Genomic DNA, 17,878 nt, shown 5'->3' with positions numbered 1-17,878 from the left:
GTATAACCGATGATTGAATTCACCCATAGTCTTCCTTCATCCTAGCATCCGTTTATCTGTGTAGCAGCTGTGTAGCAGCACTACCTTTGGTTCAGTCGATAACGCATATATATATATGCATAGGTGGAGATTGGCACAATGGGACATAAACACAACTCATCTCCATCGCATTATACTTAGACCAATATGGTACTCATCCCAACAATGTCATCACTCAGTATTGGAAACGACAAACCCTTGTCAACTTCAGCCCATCCTCTCGATCCTTTATCAGCAGACGAGATCCGTACTGCCGTCTCAGCGGTACGCACGTTCTTAGGCACTCATGAAAATGTCGGGAAGCCATTAGTCAAACCTCTATTCAACAGTATCAGTCTCCGTGAGCCACCTAAATACGCTGTGCTCCGATGGTCTGGTTTATTCGACGAGCAAGATCTCGAAGCTGTTGGATCATCTGGTTCAGAGCCATTAAAACGACAAGCTGATGTAAGTCAACACTCACAAGGATGACATGCTGATGATGATGTAGGTCCACCTCATTTGCCCCGTCTCATCTCAAAGCTTCGAAGGGGTGGTCGACCTCCCCTCAAACCTTCCAGGACAGAAGCGGACGTCTGCGGCGGTATCAGTCTGGACGCCATTGCACGAGTTGATCCAACCATCACTCCAAACTGAGGTAAGTGGTTACATCTTTACAAGTGGGGTGGTGTGCTAACAAAACCTATATTTAGGAACTCATATGGGCCGAGGAAATTTGCCAGAAGGACGAAAAGGTTCGACTAGCATGTGAAGCTATCGGTATCAAGCAGTCAGACATTGCTGTTGATGGTGAGTCAAAACCCCTTGATAGAAGACCACTGACCTCTCCTTAGGCTGGTGCATTGGTCTCGATGAACGATTCCCTGGACGCCGTCTACAACAGTGCTTCATCTTTGCCCGACTCCGTCCAAACGATAATCTCTACGCGCATCCTTGCGACTTCATCCCGGTAATCGGTGAGTCTGGTTCATGCTGCAAGAGACTGCCAGCTGACAGCGGTCAATAGATTCGCACACTGGAGAAGTACTCACTATCGACTATCCTCACACGAATCAGAAGCAAGGCGAAGCCCATCCTCCTTCGTCTGCGGAAGCTCACGCGGCTAAAGAACCCAGAGAGCGATTCGCCCCACCCATGTCTGGACAGAACTACCTTCCCGAACAAATCGCTTTAGATGACCCAACATTCAAGGTGCGAGATACATTGAAACCGCTTCACGTTGTACAGCCCGAAGGAGTCAGCTACTCGTTAGACGGAAGAGTTCTCAGCTGGCAGAATTGGAAAGTGCATATTGGATTCGAGTTCCGGTGGGTTTTTTGGCAATACCTTGAAACCACAGAAAAGCTTACGTGGTGTTCGTGTCCAGTGAGGGTCTTGTGCTGTCAAATATCACCTATGACGATGGCGTCAAGGGGACGAGACCAGTCTTCTACCGATTATCAGTAGCAGAGATGGTTGTTCCAGTGAGCTGACTATACCTATGGCTTTATCATACTCGAGCTGATCATCATCCCGTGACAGTACGCCAAGACAATCTTCCCTCACCACCGAAAGCAAGCGTTCGATACGGGTGAATACGGTGTTGGAGCTCTTGCCAATTCCCTTGCTCTAGGGTGCGATTGCTTGGGAAGTATCACGTACCTGGATGCGGACTTCGTGACTAGGGCGGGTGGAATCGAGACGATCAAGTCGGCGATTTGCATACAGTAAGTCTTTCGAAGTCTTGGACATTGACAAATGCTTATCAGGATGATCTGTAGCGAGGAGGACGCTGGGATCTTACACAAACGTGAGTACAACCAATACCTATCATACTTGCCCCACTGACAGTCAATATCAGACACCGACTTCCGTGATAACCGCGCTCACGTTGCAAGAAACCGTAAACTTGTCATCTCCTCCATCTGCACAGTCGCGAACTACGAGGTGAGTCGCACAGCAGCTGGTCCTGAGCTGACAGTTAGTACGGATTCTACTTCAACTTCAGTCTTGACGGGTCTGTGGAACTGGAAGTCAAAGCTACTGGTATTGTCAACGCCTATGCTCTGGCTCCTGGAGAGGCTCGCGATCCATCGCATGAGGTAGAAGTCGCTCCACGTATAGCCGCTCAACATCATCAACATGTAAGTTTTCATTTGTACGATATATAACACTAGGTACTGACTCTCGTTCCAGCTCTTCTCACTACGCGTTGACCCAATGATCGACGGCTTGCAGAATCAAGTGGTCCAAGTGGATTCGGTCCCCGATGATGAGGATGTTGGCAGTGACAGTAATTTCTACGGTAACGGATTCAAGACTGTCAAGACGTTGTTCAAGAGTAGTAAAGAAAGTGTGTCCAATGCGGATCCTGCCAAAGCACGAGTCTGGGCGATCGAAAACCCCAACAAACAGCATTTCAGTACTGGTGGTAACGTCAGTTATAAAATCGGTAGGTCGTTCATTACCAGTCCTTGGACTCATTCCCACTGACACATTCTGCAGTCTCCAAGGACATGCCACCCATGCTGGCCAAACCAGGCTCAATCGTATGGAACAGAGCACCGTTCGCCCGACAGAATGTGAGTCGAACCTACCTGAGACATCTTGCTGACCATCTCTAGATGTTTGTGACGACGTATTCGGATGATGAAAAGTTCCCCTCCGATGTTCACGTGAACCAAAACCCTGGTGGACCAGACTTTGGCTCCCAACAATGGATCAACAGGGATGATAACATCGTCAATAAGGATGTTGTCTGCTGGCCATGTAAGTGTCACAACAGTTAAACCTGCGTATGACATGCTAAACTCTACGCCAGGTTTCGGGGTGACACACATCTCACGACCTGAAGATTGGCCAATCATGCCAGTGGAGATTTTACGAGTCCACCTCAAACCCTCTGGCTTTTTCGACGTGAGTATGCTGTTGTGTGAAGCAAGTTGAATGCTAACGTGGTGCTTCAGCGCAATCCCGGTTTAGATGTCCCGTCGAGCGCTGATTCCAAATCACGTTACGCTAATGAAGCCTTCACGAATGGGCAGCTTACCAATGGCAACGCATCTTGTAAGTCGCTTTGATTGGCACCAATTGATATATCAGACTGATCTGCTTCTCAGGTTGCGGTAGATAGATTGAACTCAGTGTCGGGGAAAATCCAAAGGCAATGTAAACATATCATAGGTCGTAGGCTGGTTGTACCAACATGCATATCAATTATATCACTGGCTTATCCCGACAGAAGTTGGCTTGGGCCCCGTCGTTCCGTGGTGCAATCATGACACTTCTCTGATTGTAGAACAGTCAGTCCAGACTTTCTCTGTCAGTACAGCAGTCAGTCTAGACCCGCCAGCTCGCCTCGGGCGTTACAATGATACTTCCCTTTCCGAGGGTCGTTCCTAAACTCTTTTCAAGACACATTCGTTTCTCACGCTTACTCTCTCATCGTCAACGCTCTTGCTCTCCCGAGATCCCAGCGGCTTCTCCTTGGAGATGATCCGATCTGGTATTATCGCGAAGCCCCGCGACTTGAGCACTACAATGATAGGGCCAGTTAAAAGGTGCCGTTGCTCTTTCGCATGTGCTGCAATGACAGCTACCCTGACACTGACAGGTTAATGAACTTTTTTTCCGCCGTCCGGAAGACTCCAGTGTGGCACAGGGGTTGACTTACTGGGACGGGAGAGTTGACTCACTCACTGGGTTTGGACGGGAGGGCTGACTCACTGGTACGGCGGATTTGAATCACTGACGAGTTCTGTGCGGTTGGCCTGACTGAATTGTATGGTTTGTTCGTGCGAGTAAAGGTCATGCTGAATAGGCGCCTTCTGACAATCAAGCGTGCGCGGTCTCGTGTTATCGAGATCCTTCAAACCTAGGTATGTTGGTGATGTGACTGTTCAGTCTCAAGAGAATCGCTGTGTTGCTAGCTTGCAGATGTGTCTTTTGAACGGGCAGGTACAATGGTCGTGCCGCAGTTGGTACAAGGCTTTTCAAATATGTTCGGGTCACCTGCTACAATTCATAGGCAATTGTGTAGTGCAGGATGGCACAGGTATGACAGACAACATGCCGCACTGTGACCAATGAGAAACAGTTATTTTACCCCCAGACAGTGACTTACAAGCACACGATAGCAGTTAGACTGTGCTAGTGTTGCGTTGCGGGGCAAGACTTGCGTATTCAGTAAGATGGCTGCCGTAGTCTGATTCAAGTCAGATTGAAGTAAGGTTATTCGTGGAAGTCGACCTAGCTCCAGAAGAGGGGCCATGGCGGCATAAAACATAGATGTTGATATTGTTACAGTGATACATATCGTAAATGATGCGTCCAATTACTTGGTTCCCTTACCGGAAGGCTTACGTGAAGTCGGATTGGTGGTCGTTGCACTAGCATTGCGATTCCTCGTCAACGCATTAGATCGTAGTGTGAGATTCACGGCATCTGAGAAAAGATCCGACTGAGTATACGGATTGGTTGTGGGTGGAATGACTGGAGATGAGGTGCTCTCTGGAGTCGATGTTGTTGGAGGCAGAGACGCCTGAGAGGAGCCAGATGAACGTCTTGTACTTGATGGGCTGTTGTGAATGATGACTCAGCAGAGTCGCATGACGCATAGTAAGCCTTTGCACTTACAGTTGATAGCCACCCCATATATCTTCCGCAGAGCCTAGAGTATGGCGATGATTCAGTTTTGGAGGACGCCAACCCAGCCTGTGCATAGCTAACTGATCTCCTTTGGAAGCAGCTTTGAATAGCTTCTCCCTCTCTCGAGGATCCATCTCATGAGACGAGGAGCTATGGGGTTCAGTCTTAGCTGAGACCGTCGTTATCGAGGAGAGAGGAGAATTGGAATTGATAGTCGAAGATCGAGAACGGGATGATGTGAAGGAGCCATGAGGAGCTAGTATCCCGCCCGTGTTCTTGATACGCGGACTACGATTCGTGTTAGACCGTCGTGATAAGGCAAAAGTACCAGAATCTGAAGCTGCCTTCACTGGCAGCCCATGATCACTAGGAGTACGGGGGTCCGTAATAGATGTCGCTGAATCGAGGGGAAGATCGAGCGTGGTGGCGGGTTGGGAGGAGGATGAAGACGACGCATGTTGGGAGAAAGGAGGGAAATAGGATTGACCTTGATCATAGTCATCTGGAAGAGGTGGGCTAACAAGAAGTTCACTAAGACTTGGTAGAGGGGGAGACGAGAAGTTGGGTAGAGCGGACATGCGAGGGGAGAGTGAGCTCTTCCGTATAAACGACGGCCTCTCTTGGTGTGTCTTGGGTTTTGGAAGGGGTGTGAGGTGATCGTTAATTTCGGTCGAAGATACCGATCCACAGCTGGACATGGGCGCATCGGGGGGAGTGGTAGGGGCATTTTTGAGAGCGATGGGAGCTGTACTGCCAAGCTGTATATGTTCGATGGAATGGGTGATCTTGTCTATATTCTCTGTTGCTTGAGCTGCAAGGATAAATTAGAGATGTATTTCGGTTTGATATTACAAGAAAGTACTCACAGACAGGAAAAGAGGACGGCCGCTGCTGATCGACATCCTGTGGAATACTTACAGCCGTATCCTGGGCTGTAACCATCCCCTGTGCGACTGTAACGGAAGGGGAAGTGAAAGCGGGGAGGAATGAGATGGGATGATCAAGACATATGAATAGGTAATGTGCAATCAACTGACTCAAGGCATATTGGTTAGATGAACAGTCGGAGTGAATAGGTATCAATGCACAAATGCATATGTTATGTATAGATATATACTGAAATTCCATATGAAAAAGTGATTGATTGAAGGAGTGAAAGAATGATCTTGAGGATCAGCATATCCCGATGGCGAGTAACAGGGTAATCATCGATCATCCCATCGCCTTACTCTGCTCCTCTCCTCTTCCCCCTGAATCTCAGCCAACTCAACCGAGTGACCAGTAAGTCACCCTCTTTCATTCCCCTTGATATATATAGCTTAGACTGCATTCATTCGCATCTGCCCGAGACTAAGCTGCGGTGCCGAGACTTGATCTGATATCTCTCGTAATTTGCATGCACATCCACCCATGGCAATCACGATACTCATGATACTCATTCTCACCGTGCTCACGTTATGGCCGCAACGTGGTAGGATAGCGGGCCTCAGTCCTTATCGTTCCGAGTATAAGTATTTGCATAGCGATCCATCGATGGTTTATCTTTTCGTGCATACACATAAACTCTGATAACCACCCTATGGAAGATTCATTCGAAGAGAAAAGCAAAAGGGGAAATATGTATAGAAGGAACGGGAGGAAGACATGGCAGGAGATCGTGGTTGAAGATTTCATTAAAACCGGAGGAAATACATTCCTTATCAAGCTTAGGCCTTTCTCTTGAGGTTGGTGGAGAGCTGTGTTTGGGTTGAGTCAGCGACAGGAAGCAGTACCAGATGTTGATCCAACTTACCCATTCAAGACCCTCGTAGAGACCATCACCAGAGGTAGCACAAGCCGCTTGGATGTACCATGATCGTTGTCGGAGAGAGTGGAGACCAAGTTTGTCGGTGATCTCAGCAGCGTTCATGGCGTTGGGAAGATCCTACATGGAGTGTCAGTTGTTGCAAACAGGAGACAACGCAGCTCCACTCACTTGTTTGTTGGCGAAGACGAGGAGCAAAGCGTCTCTCAACTCATCCTCACTGAGCATCCGTTGTACTATTCCGATGGCGTCAGCCCATTATCCACCATGTCGATATATTCGTAACTCACATTCCTCTCGAGCCTCGGTGATACGCTCTCGATCGTTGGAGTCTACTACGAAGATGATACCTTGGGTGTTTTGGAAGTCTATCGAAACATGGCTTATCATCAGCGATTCGCCCTTCCACCCCGGTAATTGGATCGAACGCACAATGTCTCCACAAAGGTCTGATCTTGTCTTGTCCTCCAACATCCCATACAGTGAATGAGATGTTCTTGTATTCTACAGTCTCGACGTTGAAACCTGGAAATTAGGCAGTGTTAGTGGGTCGCGTGAGCGCGTCTGTCAACGTGAAAGTGGATACTTGCCGATGGTGGGAATGGTGGTGACAATTTCACCAAGTTTGAGTTTATATAAGATGGTGGTTTTACCGGCAGCATCGAGACCAACCATAAGGATTCCTGTGGAAGGGAAGACAGTCAGCGAATGCCATTCGACAGAAATGGATGGATGTTAAGGACGACAAGTTGAAGGAGGGCCTAAAGGATAAGACACGCACGCATCTCCTTCTTGCCGAAGAGGCCGTTGAGGAGTTTTGAGATAGAGAGACCCATGATGAGAGATGAACCTAGGGCGAGAGCTGGAGAAGGATGAGGTGTATAGTTTGATGAGTGATTATACGTGTTGATGTAGGGTGGTGATGATGATGACAACGGTGGTAATGGTGGTGGTGATACACCTTTGGACGTGGCGCAGATAGAGGAAGAGAGAACAACTCAGTGTAACAGTCTATGGTGCACGTGGCGGAGTTATGGGGATAGGGGGAATATGGCACTACACGCGTCTGACTCGCTTGAGACGGACAAGATGATGTGGCATTGTATGGGGTCGTAGGGCAGAGTGAGGGATTATCAGGGTGACTCCCTCTGAACCATTCAACCATTCAATCATCGTGATGGATCGGATGCACGTGCGTCATTTTTGTTGATCTATCTGAATCTGATCCAATTCAGCTCTATATATGTGTGTCCTACCCATACTGTATCTTCAACAATCTCAAAGATCAATAAAAACCCACCCACCAACACATCATGAGTCAGGTCGCAGACTTCTTCTACCATCCCTTTTCATCGGCTGCTCTCAAATTACTCCCGAAGAGAGGCGTCGGGATCAGAGCCAAGAGCAAGAGAGCAGATCGTATTCCTGATGAGTGAGTGGGATCCCCTCAACCGTCTTTGCTTGGCTTCTAACTGACATTCATAACAGCCCTCAGCGTCCTCTGTTGACCGATTACCATTCCATCAATGATCCGACGATACGAGTACGAGTACCAAGTAAGTCAGCAGGTTGACGATGGAATGGACACAACCTAATATCCATGAATTAGAAAAAGTGCCAACACCCGTCAAGGTCGAAGCCAAGGTCTGGTTTGCCAATGAACGGACGTACATATCCTATTTGTCGATGGGGTTGTTACTCTCGACAATAGCATCCGGTCTCTTGTTCGGTGCTAGGGATTCATCAGCGAGGTGGTTTGCGTTTGCTTACGCTTTAATGTGGGTGGGAATTGGTTACGACATGAGCTAACAACTCTACCAGATCTGTCGGTGTATTGGTGTATGGCTGGGCAATCTTTCAGAAGAGGTTGACAATGATATCTGCTCGAGATGCTGGGAATTTTGGTGAGTTCCAATTTGAGCTTAGGCTGTTGCTGACCATTCAGACCTTCTTTGGGGTCCCATGTTCATCTGTCTCGCCTTGTTCGTTGCTATCCTAGCCAACTTCATCTTCCGGTTCCGAGAAGCTCGAAAGGAGATCGGTGTCAATCCCTTATCCTTCCAGAACGCATGGTATGAAGCTGGTGTCAAGAGCTCTTGGTTGTAGAAACATGTTACATCTCTTTTCCATTTACAAAACGCATGCACTATATATCAAACGAGATTCATCTCTTCTTAAGCAGTACCGGTCTCTTTGTATGCCTGCAGAATCATCATCAGCGAGTGATCTATATAAGAAGCGTTTAATAACTCACATTCATCTCCGCATCAAGCTCTTCTGCCGTCTTCTTAGCAGGTCTAGGATTTCGAGGTCTAGGTCCACCTCGACCACGTCCTCGACCTCGGGGGTTGGCAGCACCTCGAGCAGGAGGAGCAGCGGCAACGCGGGATGCCAAAGATTGAGCTTGATTAGGGTCAATGGCGATTTCAACCTTCATGGGACGTTCTGAATATGGGATGGTTTTTGATAAGGTGCGTTAGTTTTTGGAGCGTAATGAGAGTATATGTGCAGAGGTAAAGAAGCCTCGGCGCTACTCTTCTAAAACCTTGACACCGGACCGAAGCGTCTACATCTGATGGAGATAACATCCTAAGGCCAGAAAGAGATTCACTCGTGTCCAGTTCTTGTTCGATGCTCCTCCTCCAACGACCTGTGAGCATGATGACCAACGCTGAAGCAGCGAGTGCCAGAGCTTCGGTCGACTCTGACGTTATGACAGTTGTACTTGACCATGTATCGAAAGAGCAACGCCGAGGAGGCAAGTGGTATGAACGTGATATCAGGGAAAGAAGACTAACGGTTGTCGATCATCCTGTTGTGGTCTGCAAAGATCAGCAATGCTCTACCATCCTTGTGACTCACAAGCAGCGTGAGCCTTGTTGGCGTCTCCTCTGTTCTTGAACACTACGGTGGCGACACCGGTGCTTTTACCAGTAGCATTGTATGACATTTGTACAGTTCGTACGGGACCGACGGTGGATTGCATGAGGTCCTGTGGTGTGTCGTTAGCACAGAGGAAGTGATCAGAGGAGAGGGTAGACTCACCCTGACAGCAGCTTCTGTTACATCTTGAGGAAGGTTACTAATGATGATCTTGATGGCCTCGGCGGTCAGAGGTTTAGCTGGAGCGGCAGCTTGAGCAGCGGCTTTGGGTACGGCAGAAGCGTATCGAGCACGAGCAGATGTGGGAGCACCGCCGCCTCGCTTGCCACCTCTCCTTAACTTGGGCTTAGCTTGGATGATCTACAGATAACAAGAGAAGGAACGTGAGGGCAAATGAGCTGAGAGGAACGCGAAGCGAAGTGGGAGAAAGCGACCGACCTCGTCGAGTGATTTATCGATATCCATTGTGAGTGATTAGTTGATGGAGTTGAGAGGATACGAGTAGAATGGGTCGATGTTGGGTTTTTATGATAGCTTTGGCTTATTATGATATGGCACAGAGATAGGATCTTAGGTGAGATGAAGATGTGAGATGGGTGTTGTAGACACGTACATGGATAGCAACAGCACTCATCGGTGTTATGTAATCAGGCAGTAATCCCCGAGAGTGTGGCACTTGATGTTGTTGTAAGACTATGAGTGGTGTAGCTATCTATCTATGACGCAGTTGACAGATGATGTTGCACATCACTCTCACTCATTTCCCATCTCGATTCTGTCTATCATACGCACCCTCTCCATCTCCATCTCCATCTCCATCGTCATCAGACCTCATCCATCCTCCTACCATACGACACAGGTCAGCAGCAACCATTCGCACTGGATCCAGGTCGAACTCACCCGTTATTGCTGCTTAGACTGCGGTCCTCATCGTCACATGGTTTCAACGCGTCCCTCCCCCACCCCTGCGCGGGGCCGAATACCCTATCCTACCGCCGCCACCTATACTCCTGGTGACAGCAACACTTCGCCAGCCTATCTCGGCGCCTCCGAACCTATACAGAAGACCACATCGAGAGATTCGGAACGGGAAAGGAGAGTGCAAGGCTTGAAGAACTGGTGGAAAGGTTTCAGAGAAAGTGAACAAAGCGGAGGACCGTCAAATGCCCCACGCCGTGGTGTTTTTGGCGAACCCCTAGCGGAGTCTATAGAATACGCGTCCGTTCAGGTATCGACAAACGGCCCGGACGGCTCGCTGTATGTCTGGGGGTGAGTGGAAACTTATCGGGACTTGGCTGACATCTTAGCGTAATCCCTGTGGTCGTCGCGAAATGTGGTCTGTACCTCAAGGAGAATGCGACTGGCGTTGAGGGGACCTTTCGGATATCCGGCTCCGCCAAGAGGATGAGAGAGCTGCAGACTTTATTCGACACCCCGCCAAAGGTGAGTCACACTGGTATGATGATCGCTGACCTCTCAGTACGGTAAAAACATTGATTGGAAATCACTACCATATACGACTCATGATGTAGCTACGATATTCAGACGGTGAGTCGAGATCTTAGTTGAGCATCGCTGACAGTCAGATTTCTTACGCAGATGCCTGTAGGTCTCACCAAGTGACGATCACGCTGACAACCAGGAACCCATAATCCCGTTCGATTTTTACGATGATTTCCGAAATGTCTTATCCTCTCACCTCTCCGGAACTCTGTCCGCAGATGATGCGATCGTTCAATACAAGAGCCTTATCCAGGCACTTCCCAGGATCCATCTATACCTGTTGCTCTACGTTTTGGACCTTTTGAGCGTGTTTGCTCGACGGGCAGACAAGAACCTGATGACCGCCCCAAGTAAGTTTACCGTATTCGAACCCCGCTGACATCAGATCTCGCATTGATCTTCCAACCGGGTGTTCTGTCTCACCCACTGCATCAGATGCGACCGAAAGAACACGTACTTTCACAACAGGTGCTAGAGTTCTTGATAGAACATCAAGATCACTTCCTCTTGGGAATGGAATTAGTAAGTCCCTTATCTTTACGACCCTCGCTGACGAACAGAAACCCAAGAAGAAGCGCAAGGAAAAGGCACCGGCGACGGCCCCTCAGCCCCCTCCACTGGTCAAAGCCGACTCTGATATGATGTTACCCTCCGATTCGGACGATGAAGCACCTGCTGGCGGATACTATGTCATCGAAGGCCCAGGTCGACCAACTTCGCCAGCTTCCCCGCCAGCTTCGACGCTTCCCAACATCAGCGCCGCCAACCTCCTTCCTTCTCCTCCGGTCAAACCGAACATCGCTCCTCCCGGTCTCATGGAGATGTCTGAATCCGACGAGGAAGCACCTCCTGGCGGGTACGAAATCCGAACAGGTAATCCAGCGTCCGCCCGTGCAACATTGCTCGCGAAAGCTTTGGCTCGAGGAGAAGGAGCAACTCCTATCGGAGCTGGTGTAGCCAGGAGGAGGACTTTACCTTCACGAAGACCTGGAGAATTTGTACCAAGATTGAAGCGGACTGCCAAGGAGGCACCTTAATCGTTGTTCGGGTTCGAGGGACAATTTTCTTGTTGTTGTATGTGACTTGTTGATAACTCCAACGCTAATGCCTGAATGACATGTGATGCATATATACAACGATGGTTGATTACTAGTTACAAATTACGAAGACCACTTAAGATTACGTCTATCCATTCCGGCTCTAATCAAATTATGATGAATTGCTTGCAGTGCTTGATCCACACCACTCTCTGACCTGATCTTCTCACCGATTCTTGCCGCTTTCTCGATCATCACCACATCTGTGGTTGCTTTGATCAAAGCATTGGCGATATCGTCTGATCGCAACGACGGTACTTTGAGGCCGACTCCAAGTTTGGTAACCCGGACAGACCAGAAGAATTGGTCACTATGTGATCATTAGCGTTATTGGGTCATCTCAAAGTTTCCAACTTACCCAAACCAAGGTTTAATCAGAGTGGGTATACCGGCCCTCAAACTTGCTCCGACGGTTCCCGCACCTCCATGATGCAGAGCGGCTTGGACTGGAATTGTATCAGCTTTGTTTGTCACGGATGGAGCTTACCTTTAGGGAAGAGCCAAGAATGAGGAATTTTATCCACGCCAAAGCAGCTTGCGGGGAAAGCAATATCTTCGCCTTCTTTGGCCGGATCACCTCCTCGCGAAGACCAACCCTTGGCGATAATCGCTCGTACATCGGCTGAAAGTATATTCGTCAGCTGCATTGCATGCCAACGTTACAAAATCGAGCTCACCCTTCTCCACCGCTTTGATTATACTCTTCGTCATTTCGTTGGGCCGGGGAACAACGATAGAACCGAATCCCTGCGATGTAAGCGATAGTCCTAACAGATATGCAACTCACAATATAGACCAACGCCTTCCCGTCCTCCTTCGCTTTGTTTACGAACGCATCCAGATCTGGCGATGGGGACCAATCGGTATCGCTGTCTTCCAAATTCCAATAACCGGTGATAATAATATCATCATGCCAGTCAAGAGGTTTAGGGACAACCGCCGAGCTGAAGTTATATAAGAATGGGACTTTGGTCACCGACAATGCGGCCATATCTGTCGACTTGAGGTTGAGATACTTCTTCCTCCATCGATTGATCTGTCCAGCCGTAGCTTTCCACATGATATTATCGAATAAGACGTATGTCGAGTAGTTGAAACTAGGGCCCATTTCGAACGCTGGAACCATGAAAGCATGGGGATACGCAGACGTCCGTGTCCAGGGCATGGTGAAAGCTCGGAAGTATGGTATCTTCAACGCCTCAGCGATGTGTATACCCGCCATGGTCGAGGGACTCTCGATGAGTACGTCGGCATCGTGACAAGCCTGCCATGATTCGATGAGTACTAGGGACAGATTAGCTTTCTGCAGTTGTGCTTTGACGACTCACAATTATCGAGCCATTCTCGGAACCCGCCGAGGGATTCTTTAAAAAAGCCAGGCGAGAACATCTAGCCGTCAGATATTGCTTGCTTCACTGCCAACTCACCTTGTGCTCCTGACTGAGTTTCATGAGCGCTGTTGGGTCACCACCCGCTTGTCTATGTTCTATACCATAACCTTCGACCCATTTTTTGAACTCGGCTGACTGTCAGCATAGCTCTTAGTACGGTATCACTCACGATGTGTCACAATGACCACCTTATGTCCATCTTTCAGCAGTCGCAGCCCCAGCGCAATGTACGGCTGGACATCACCTCGGGAGCCAATAGTCAAACAAACGAATGTTCTTGGTGTCAGTCGTATCTGCTCTACTACTGGCTTGTTTGCCAGGAACGGCATATAGGTGATGGCTTCATCAGGCAAAGCTCTCGAGTGATATATAGTCTCTCTGCTTGGTGCCAGGATATCGGCTGGATGAGCATCTTCAGCACCAAGAGATAGAGGAGAGTCGGCTCTTGGGATGGGCATTGAGTCGAATTGTGGTGCAGGAGGTTTTTGATCGCTGATCAGACTGGTGGTGGACCGTGGGGCATTGACCAGTAAGGCGTTGAGGTGTGCAATTACCTAAATAACATTAGCTGATGTTCCAGTATTAGCAGCACTCACCTCATCCCTCGAATCCTTATTCCAAAATTCGAAACGCAAGTCACGATGTCCATGAATGTGCAGAGCCATTCCAACGAAGCCCACCCGTAAACTGGGCGCAGGTGTAGCACCTTTAATATCCGCTATTCGGAAGCGGTACTAAAGTTTTGTCAGCGTTCGTGACGACCATGACAACTCACCTTGAGGTCAGATCCTACGGTATTCCTTCGCCAAAAGCAGATAAAATGGGGATTTAGGATGATGTGTCCTCGTGCGGGAACAAAATTGGTCGCTACATAGCATCGTTTGACTGAGAGACAAGGGATCAGTTGGGTTCTTCACTCAACCAAAGAACTCACTCCACACTCCTTCATCCTCTTTCAGACCAAATACCTTGGCTGCCATGCTGGCTCTTTCAGCTTTACGAGCTTCTTGCAGCAGCGCATCGCCTCGAGATTCCTCCTCGTCGTGGATCGACTCGCCTGATTGAGAGGAAGTCCTGGATGAATCCAAGGTCTGTTCAAGATCCTCATCTGTGGCGACCACGTCATGACCGGATATCTGGAAGATGACTGGTGGTAGCTGTACGTCAGATTTGTATCGTCTCTGGGCAGCTGCGAGGACAGCAGTCTGCAATGCTTTGGTGAACCAGGCTTGTTCGTTGAACACTCCTATATTGAACTCCAATCTATGCCCGTAGCTCGCAGGGAGAGAGCTATCCTCGGGCATGGTCTGGGCAGTCGGTGCAAATAAATACTTGCGCGCAGGAGATGAGGACCGGTGTTCGGATGCTCGCGGAGAAGAGAAAGATCGTTTGAGCATCTCAGCGGGCGGGGTTCTGACCTTTTGCACGGCAGGTTCCTCTTCTCTAGTGAAATCACCCTGCACCACTTTCCCACTGAGCGAACATGAGTCAACCTGACGAGTGTGTTCGAGATTGGCCTCCAAGCCGACAAGAGTTGCGAAAGAATGGTAAGGGCTGATTCCCTTGATGGTGGTACGATCGAGCGGGACGCAACAGCGCATGTACGACCATTCATCGGATGCTTCTTCTTGACCATTCGCTGATCTCCATCTCGCTTTCGCACTTCTGTATAGAGCACCGTCAAAAGATCTTCTCCATTGGATGGCTGATTGCTCAGTGTCCACGGTGAAATGAGTCCTTCGTAAGCCGACGGGAGTTTCGTGAGTAACATAGAAATCGCAAGGGTGTTGGAGATCGATAGGATCGCATTCGCGAACAGAGGACACTGAAGGTCAGCATGTCACATGTCGATCAAGACTTACATAGTACGCTCCGTATAGGTCTGACTCGATCCGACTCATTGGCACTGGGATACGTTGTGACCATCTCAGGTGTGAGTTCCATCCATACACGTTTCGCTTGCTGTAATCCAGGTCTGTGTATCGTAACAGGACCTGCAAATATGACATCTGGCCCGCTAGGTGTCGGTGTCGGATCTAAAGAATCGGGTGGTATGATCGCATGGAATAGGAGTCTGTGTGTGGTGAGATGGAAATTGCCAATCATCATCACACCCCTGCATGGCGGTTAGCAAGGCGAATGAATTTTCCACATCCTTTTTACACTTACTTGAATAAAGAACCTTTGGTATCCGCTAACATACGTTCTGCTTCACCTCCTTCCATTAATCCTGCAATATCGCCGAATTCTTCCTTGATAGCGAGAAGCTTCTCCTCATCCGAGATATCTGACACCCCGACAGCGGCGGATTCAGAGGCTATAGAAAGGTTATCGACCGATGGAAAATCTTCGGCCAGCTCGGGTGAAGGCTCTACGTCATCGACTTTTGGTAGAGCAGGTCGATGTTTATGACATTTCGGTAGGCTCATCGATGCCAAGTTGGATATGGACATGGCTGACAAATCAGCTCTATTGCTTCGTGATAAAATGCTCACCTGTGAATCTCGCACTTAGCGTACTTCTTTCCCTCTCCGTCTCTTTCAGTGTCTCATCTATCCACTTCTGTAGTCCGTCCTTGTCCTGTGTGTTTTCCGTAGGTAGCTCAGCCGCGGTGGACGTGGTGGACATGTCAGAATTACTGGCTTCATCTTCCTCGCTATCCGCTTCACCGCCGGCGAGACCGAGATCACTGTTTCCTCCTGCCATGAACTTGAAAAGGTCGAAGAGCTGACATGAGGAGGGCATTCCGCCTCTGGTGACTTGAGTTGTTGCCGCAAATGTATCAGATGTTGTTAATGGTGGTACTGGGGTGGTGGGTGTGGCGGGGTTGAGACGAGGTGAAGCAGAAGGTGAAGAGAAGATGTTTGCGAGTTTTTTGGTTACGGCGGGCATGATGACTGATGGCCGAGGGTGATAGACTGGGTTGACTAGGTGAGTACGCCTTACGGCTGCCAGTGATACAAGGTCTGAATGTGATGATGAGGATATACAACGTATGCCGGGTGTGTGTTGAAACTGTGGTATGTAAGATAAGGCAAGAGGATGAGGAATGCTTATGTATCAACCTCGGCCAGAGAGAGTAATCAGGTACGAATGTGGAATTGCAATTGTATTACCGGGATTGGAAGATCCACCGCAGATCTGCTTCCGGTAGAAAAAAAGAAAAACCCATACTGCAGGAACTTTTTGCTTTATCCGGAACATGATCGTAATGGAATAAACATAATCAGCTCACCAGCCCATCCGTCGGGGTCCGGGGCATCTCGGTCGGCTCACTATGACCCAATATATCAGACGTCACTCAAAAATACTTGCATTTGTCTAGCTGCGGTCTATGTACCTCTCTACGCAGAAGAGCTCCAACCTCTACATCCTCTATACTGATCACAGCCAACTAAGCCCACGATGATTGTTTTTATGTGACGCAACAACTATGGTCACCGATCGACTCCAACAATTCAGTCTCACAGGTTCGGCCAAGAATCTGGGTGGTGACGTACCCCCCTAATGTAAACCCTTCAATCCGCCACTTCGGTCTCTTTTTTATTTATTTGTGAGATGACTTGAGATTGCCTATTCAATTGTTTGTGTCCAAAGGTGTGAATTGTTCTTGATTGTGATCTATCACAGGAAACGTTCTTGAGCTTGGCGGCATGGAGACCAGTTCGCACACATTTGAAGGAGGATTGCGGTTCTGATCAGTAGAGATTTGTCAGAATGACAACATCAAAAGAGGGGATTTACTTACGATTTTTCGAGGCTTGGTCTCCTGTCTGTTGTCCTGAGAGAGCGAAGGTGGCAACAGTGTCGCCAGACTTTTTGGCTTGCTGGCTAATTACTTGGTCTTTTGCTTGGGATCTTCTCTGATGAACTTCAGGTGCTAACCCTAACCGCCTCACCCTCCTCCTTTCATTCTCCCTTGCCCAAGAGTAATTCCATTGAATCTCGTTTCGTCTGTCCTCCTGGTATTCTTGAAACACCGAAGTAGTGGATGATGAGGAGATCCCTGACCGTCGTTCGACCTCGTCAAGTATCAGCGGATTATAGCTGGGTCTTCGGAAAAGTTGTTTGGGGAGGTTCTTCACTCGACACTTTCCGATGCGGACTTTCTTTGCCCTGCTTCTGTGGGATCGAAAAGGTACTTTAGCAAGCTCACGTCCACCATGGCATGATCCCTTTCGCATTCTCTGATACTAGACTCACAACGATCCAGAAGTGTAGTTAATCTGTCCTGGCATCTTGTTTTGGAGAAAGATCAAGAATGGTACAAGGATTTCAGGAAGATCGACAATGATTCAAGGTATCAATATGAACGATGATATGAATGTACTTTTCTAGCCAGAAGAAACAATCTGTAAAGAAGATCAAAGATAGAAGGAGATGGACATGGAGATGAGGGAGAATACATAAGGTGACGGTGCAGGTTTGTTTCTTAGACTTGAGTGATTGAATGGGTGGTCCGTGCAAAATCATTCGGGTTTTCCTGATCAATCTCAATATACATGCATGGATCCATTCCTGTACAATTACATCTA

General features: G+C 48.6%; 9 protein-coding genes across 9 annotated transcripts; 3 read left to right on the top strand and 6 right to left on the bottom strand.

The window, feature by feature from the left end:
• Positions 1 to 204: 204 nt before the first annotated feature.
• Positions 205 to 3,151, top strand: V865_000372 (uncharacterized protein; the record flags this gene model as incomplete). Its single annotated transcript, XM_066224203.1, has 16 exons — positions 205 to 486; positions 530 to 676; positions 732 to 828; positions 873 to 995; positions 1,046 to 1,346; positions 1,406 to 1,502; positions 1,561 to 1,745; positions 1,800 to 1,828; positions 1,880 to 1,950; positions 2,004 to 2,162; positions 2,215 to 2,470; positions 2,524 to 2,600; positions 2,643 to 2,787; positions 2,840 to 2,934; positions 2,985 to 3,084; positions 3,138 to 3,151. 16 exons carry the CDS (start codon positions 205 to 207, stop codon positions 3,149 to 3,151), a joined length of 2,178 nt encoding a protein of 725 aa, XP_066080300.1.
• A 1,200-nt stretch (positions 3,152 to 4,351) lies between these two features.
• On the bottom strand, positions 4,352 to 5,607 carry V865_000371 (uncharacterized protein; the record flags this gene model as incomplete). Its single annotated transcript, XM_066224202.1, has 3 exons — positions 4,352 to 4,595; positions 4,654 to 5,476; positions 5,532 to 5,607. 3 exons carry the CDS (start codon positions 5,605 to 5,607, stop codon positions 4,352 to 4,354), a joined length of 1,143 nt encoding a protein of 380 aa, XP_066080299.1.
• A 764-nt stretch (positions 5,608 to 6,371) lies between these two features.
• Positions 6,372 to 7,305, bottom strand: V865_000370 (ADP-ribosylation factor; the record flags this gene model as incomplete). The annotated part of the gene is made up of 7 exons (XM_066224201.1): positions 6,372 to 6,401; positions 6,458 to 6,589; positions 6,641 to 6,705; positions 6,760 to 6,837; positions 6,902 to 6,994; positions 7,042 to 7,152; positions 7,251 to 7,305. The coding sequence occupies 7 exons, from the start codon at positions 7,303 to 7,305 to the stop codon at positions 6,372 to 6,374; spliced, it is 564 nt and encodes a 187-aa protein (XP_066080298.1).
• Positions 7,306 to 7,782: 477 nt separating this feature from the next.
• Positions 7,783 to 8,575, top strand: V865_000369 (uncharacterized protein; the record flags this gene model as incomplete). The annotated part of the gene is made up of 5 exons (XM_066224200.1): positions 7,783 to 7,901; positions 7,958 to 8,025; positions 8,079 to 8,247; positions 8,291 to 8,373; positions 8,415 to 8,575. The coding sequence occupies 5 exons, from the start codon at positions 7,783 to 7,785 to the stop codon at positions 8,573 to 8,575; spliced, it is 600 nt and encodes a 199-aa protein (XP_066080297.1).
• A 68-nt stretch (positions 8,576 to 8,643) lies between these two features.
• On the bottom strand, positions 8,644 to 9,280 carry V865_000368 (uncharacterized protein; the record flags this gene model as incomplete). Its single annotated transcript, XM_066224199.1, has 4 exons — positions 8,644 to 8,670; positions 8,724 to 8,914; positions 9,081 to 9,173; positions 9,268 to 9,280. The coding sequence occupies 4 exons, from the start codon at positions 9,278 to 9,280 to the stop codon at positions 8,644 to 8,646; spliced, it is 324 nt and encodes a 107-aa protein (XP_066080296.1).
• Positions 9,281 to 9,311: 31 nt separating this feature from the next.
• V865_000367 (uncharacterized protein) lies at positions 9,312 to 9,817 on the bottom strand (the record flags this gene model as incomplete). The annotated part of the gene is made up of 3 exons (XM_066224198.1): positions 9,312 to 9,461; positions 9,515 to 9,712; positions 9,791 to 9,817. The coding sequence occupies 3 exons, from the start codon at positions 9,815 to 9,817 to the stop codon at positions 9,312 to 9,314; spliced, it is 375 nt and encodes a 124-aa protein (XP_066080295.1).
• Positions 9,818 to 10,289: 472 nt separating this feature from the next.
• V865_000366 (uncharacterized protein) lies at positions 10,290 to 11,892 on the top strand (the record flags this gene model as incomplete). The annotated part of the gene is made up of 4 exons (XM_066224197.1): positions 10,290 to 10,609; positions 10,660 to 10,795; positions 10,962 to 11,205; positions 11,324 to 11,892. The coding sequence occupies 4 exons, from the start codon at positions 10,290 to 10,292 to the stop codon at positions 11,890 to 11,892; spliced, it is 1,269 nt and encodes a 422-aa protein (XP_066080294.1).
• A 123-nt stretch (positions 11,893 to 12,015) lies between these two features.
• On the bottom strand, positions 12,016 to 16,235 carry V865_000365 (uncharacterized protein; the record flags this gene model as incomplete). The annotated part of the gene is made up of 13 exons (XM_066224196.1): positions 12,016 to 12,262; positions 12,311 to 12,392; positions 12,440 to 12,574; positions 12,630 to 12,654; positions 12,740 to 13,236; positions 13,281 to 13,316; positions 13,513 to 13,897; positions 13,940 to 13,954; positions 14,119 to 14,228; positions 14,278 to 15,048; positions 15,206 to 15,459; positions 15,513 to 15,714; positions 15,839 to 16,235. 13 exons carry the CDS (start codon positions 16,233 to 16,235, stop codon positions 12,016 to 12,018), a joined length of 3,156 nt encoding a protein of 1,051 aa, XP_066080293.1.
• Positions 16,236 to 16,861: 626 nt separating this feature from the next.
• Positions 16,862 to 17,581, bottom strand: V865_000364 (uncharacterized protein; the record flags this gene model as incomplete). The annotated part of the gene is made up of 3 exons (XM_066224195.1): positions 16,862 to 17,037; positions 17,092 to 17,465; positions 17,547 to 17,581. 3 exons carry the CDS (start codon positions 17,579 to 17,581, stop codon positions 16,862 to 16,864), a joined length of 585 nt encoding a protein of 194 aa, XP_066080292.1.
• Between the last annotated feature and the right edge of the window lie 297 nt (positions 17,582 to 17,878).

This window comes from Kwoniella europaea, chromosome 1 (assembly GCF_036810445.1).
Source record: "Kwoniella europaea PYCC6329 chromosome 1, complete sequence".
In the NCBI taxonomy this organism is placed as follows: domain Eukaryota; kingdom Fungi; phylum Basidiomycota; class Tremellomycetes; order Tremellales; family Cryptococcaceae; genus Kwoniella; species Kwoniella europaea.
The sequence above is the reverse complement of the archived record's forward strand: the minus strand, read 5'-3'. Positions and strand labels throughout refer to the sequence as shown.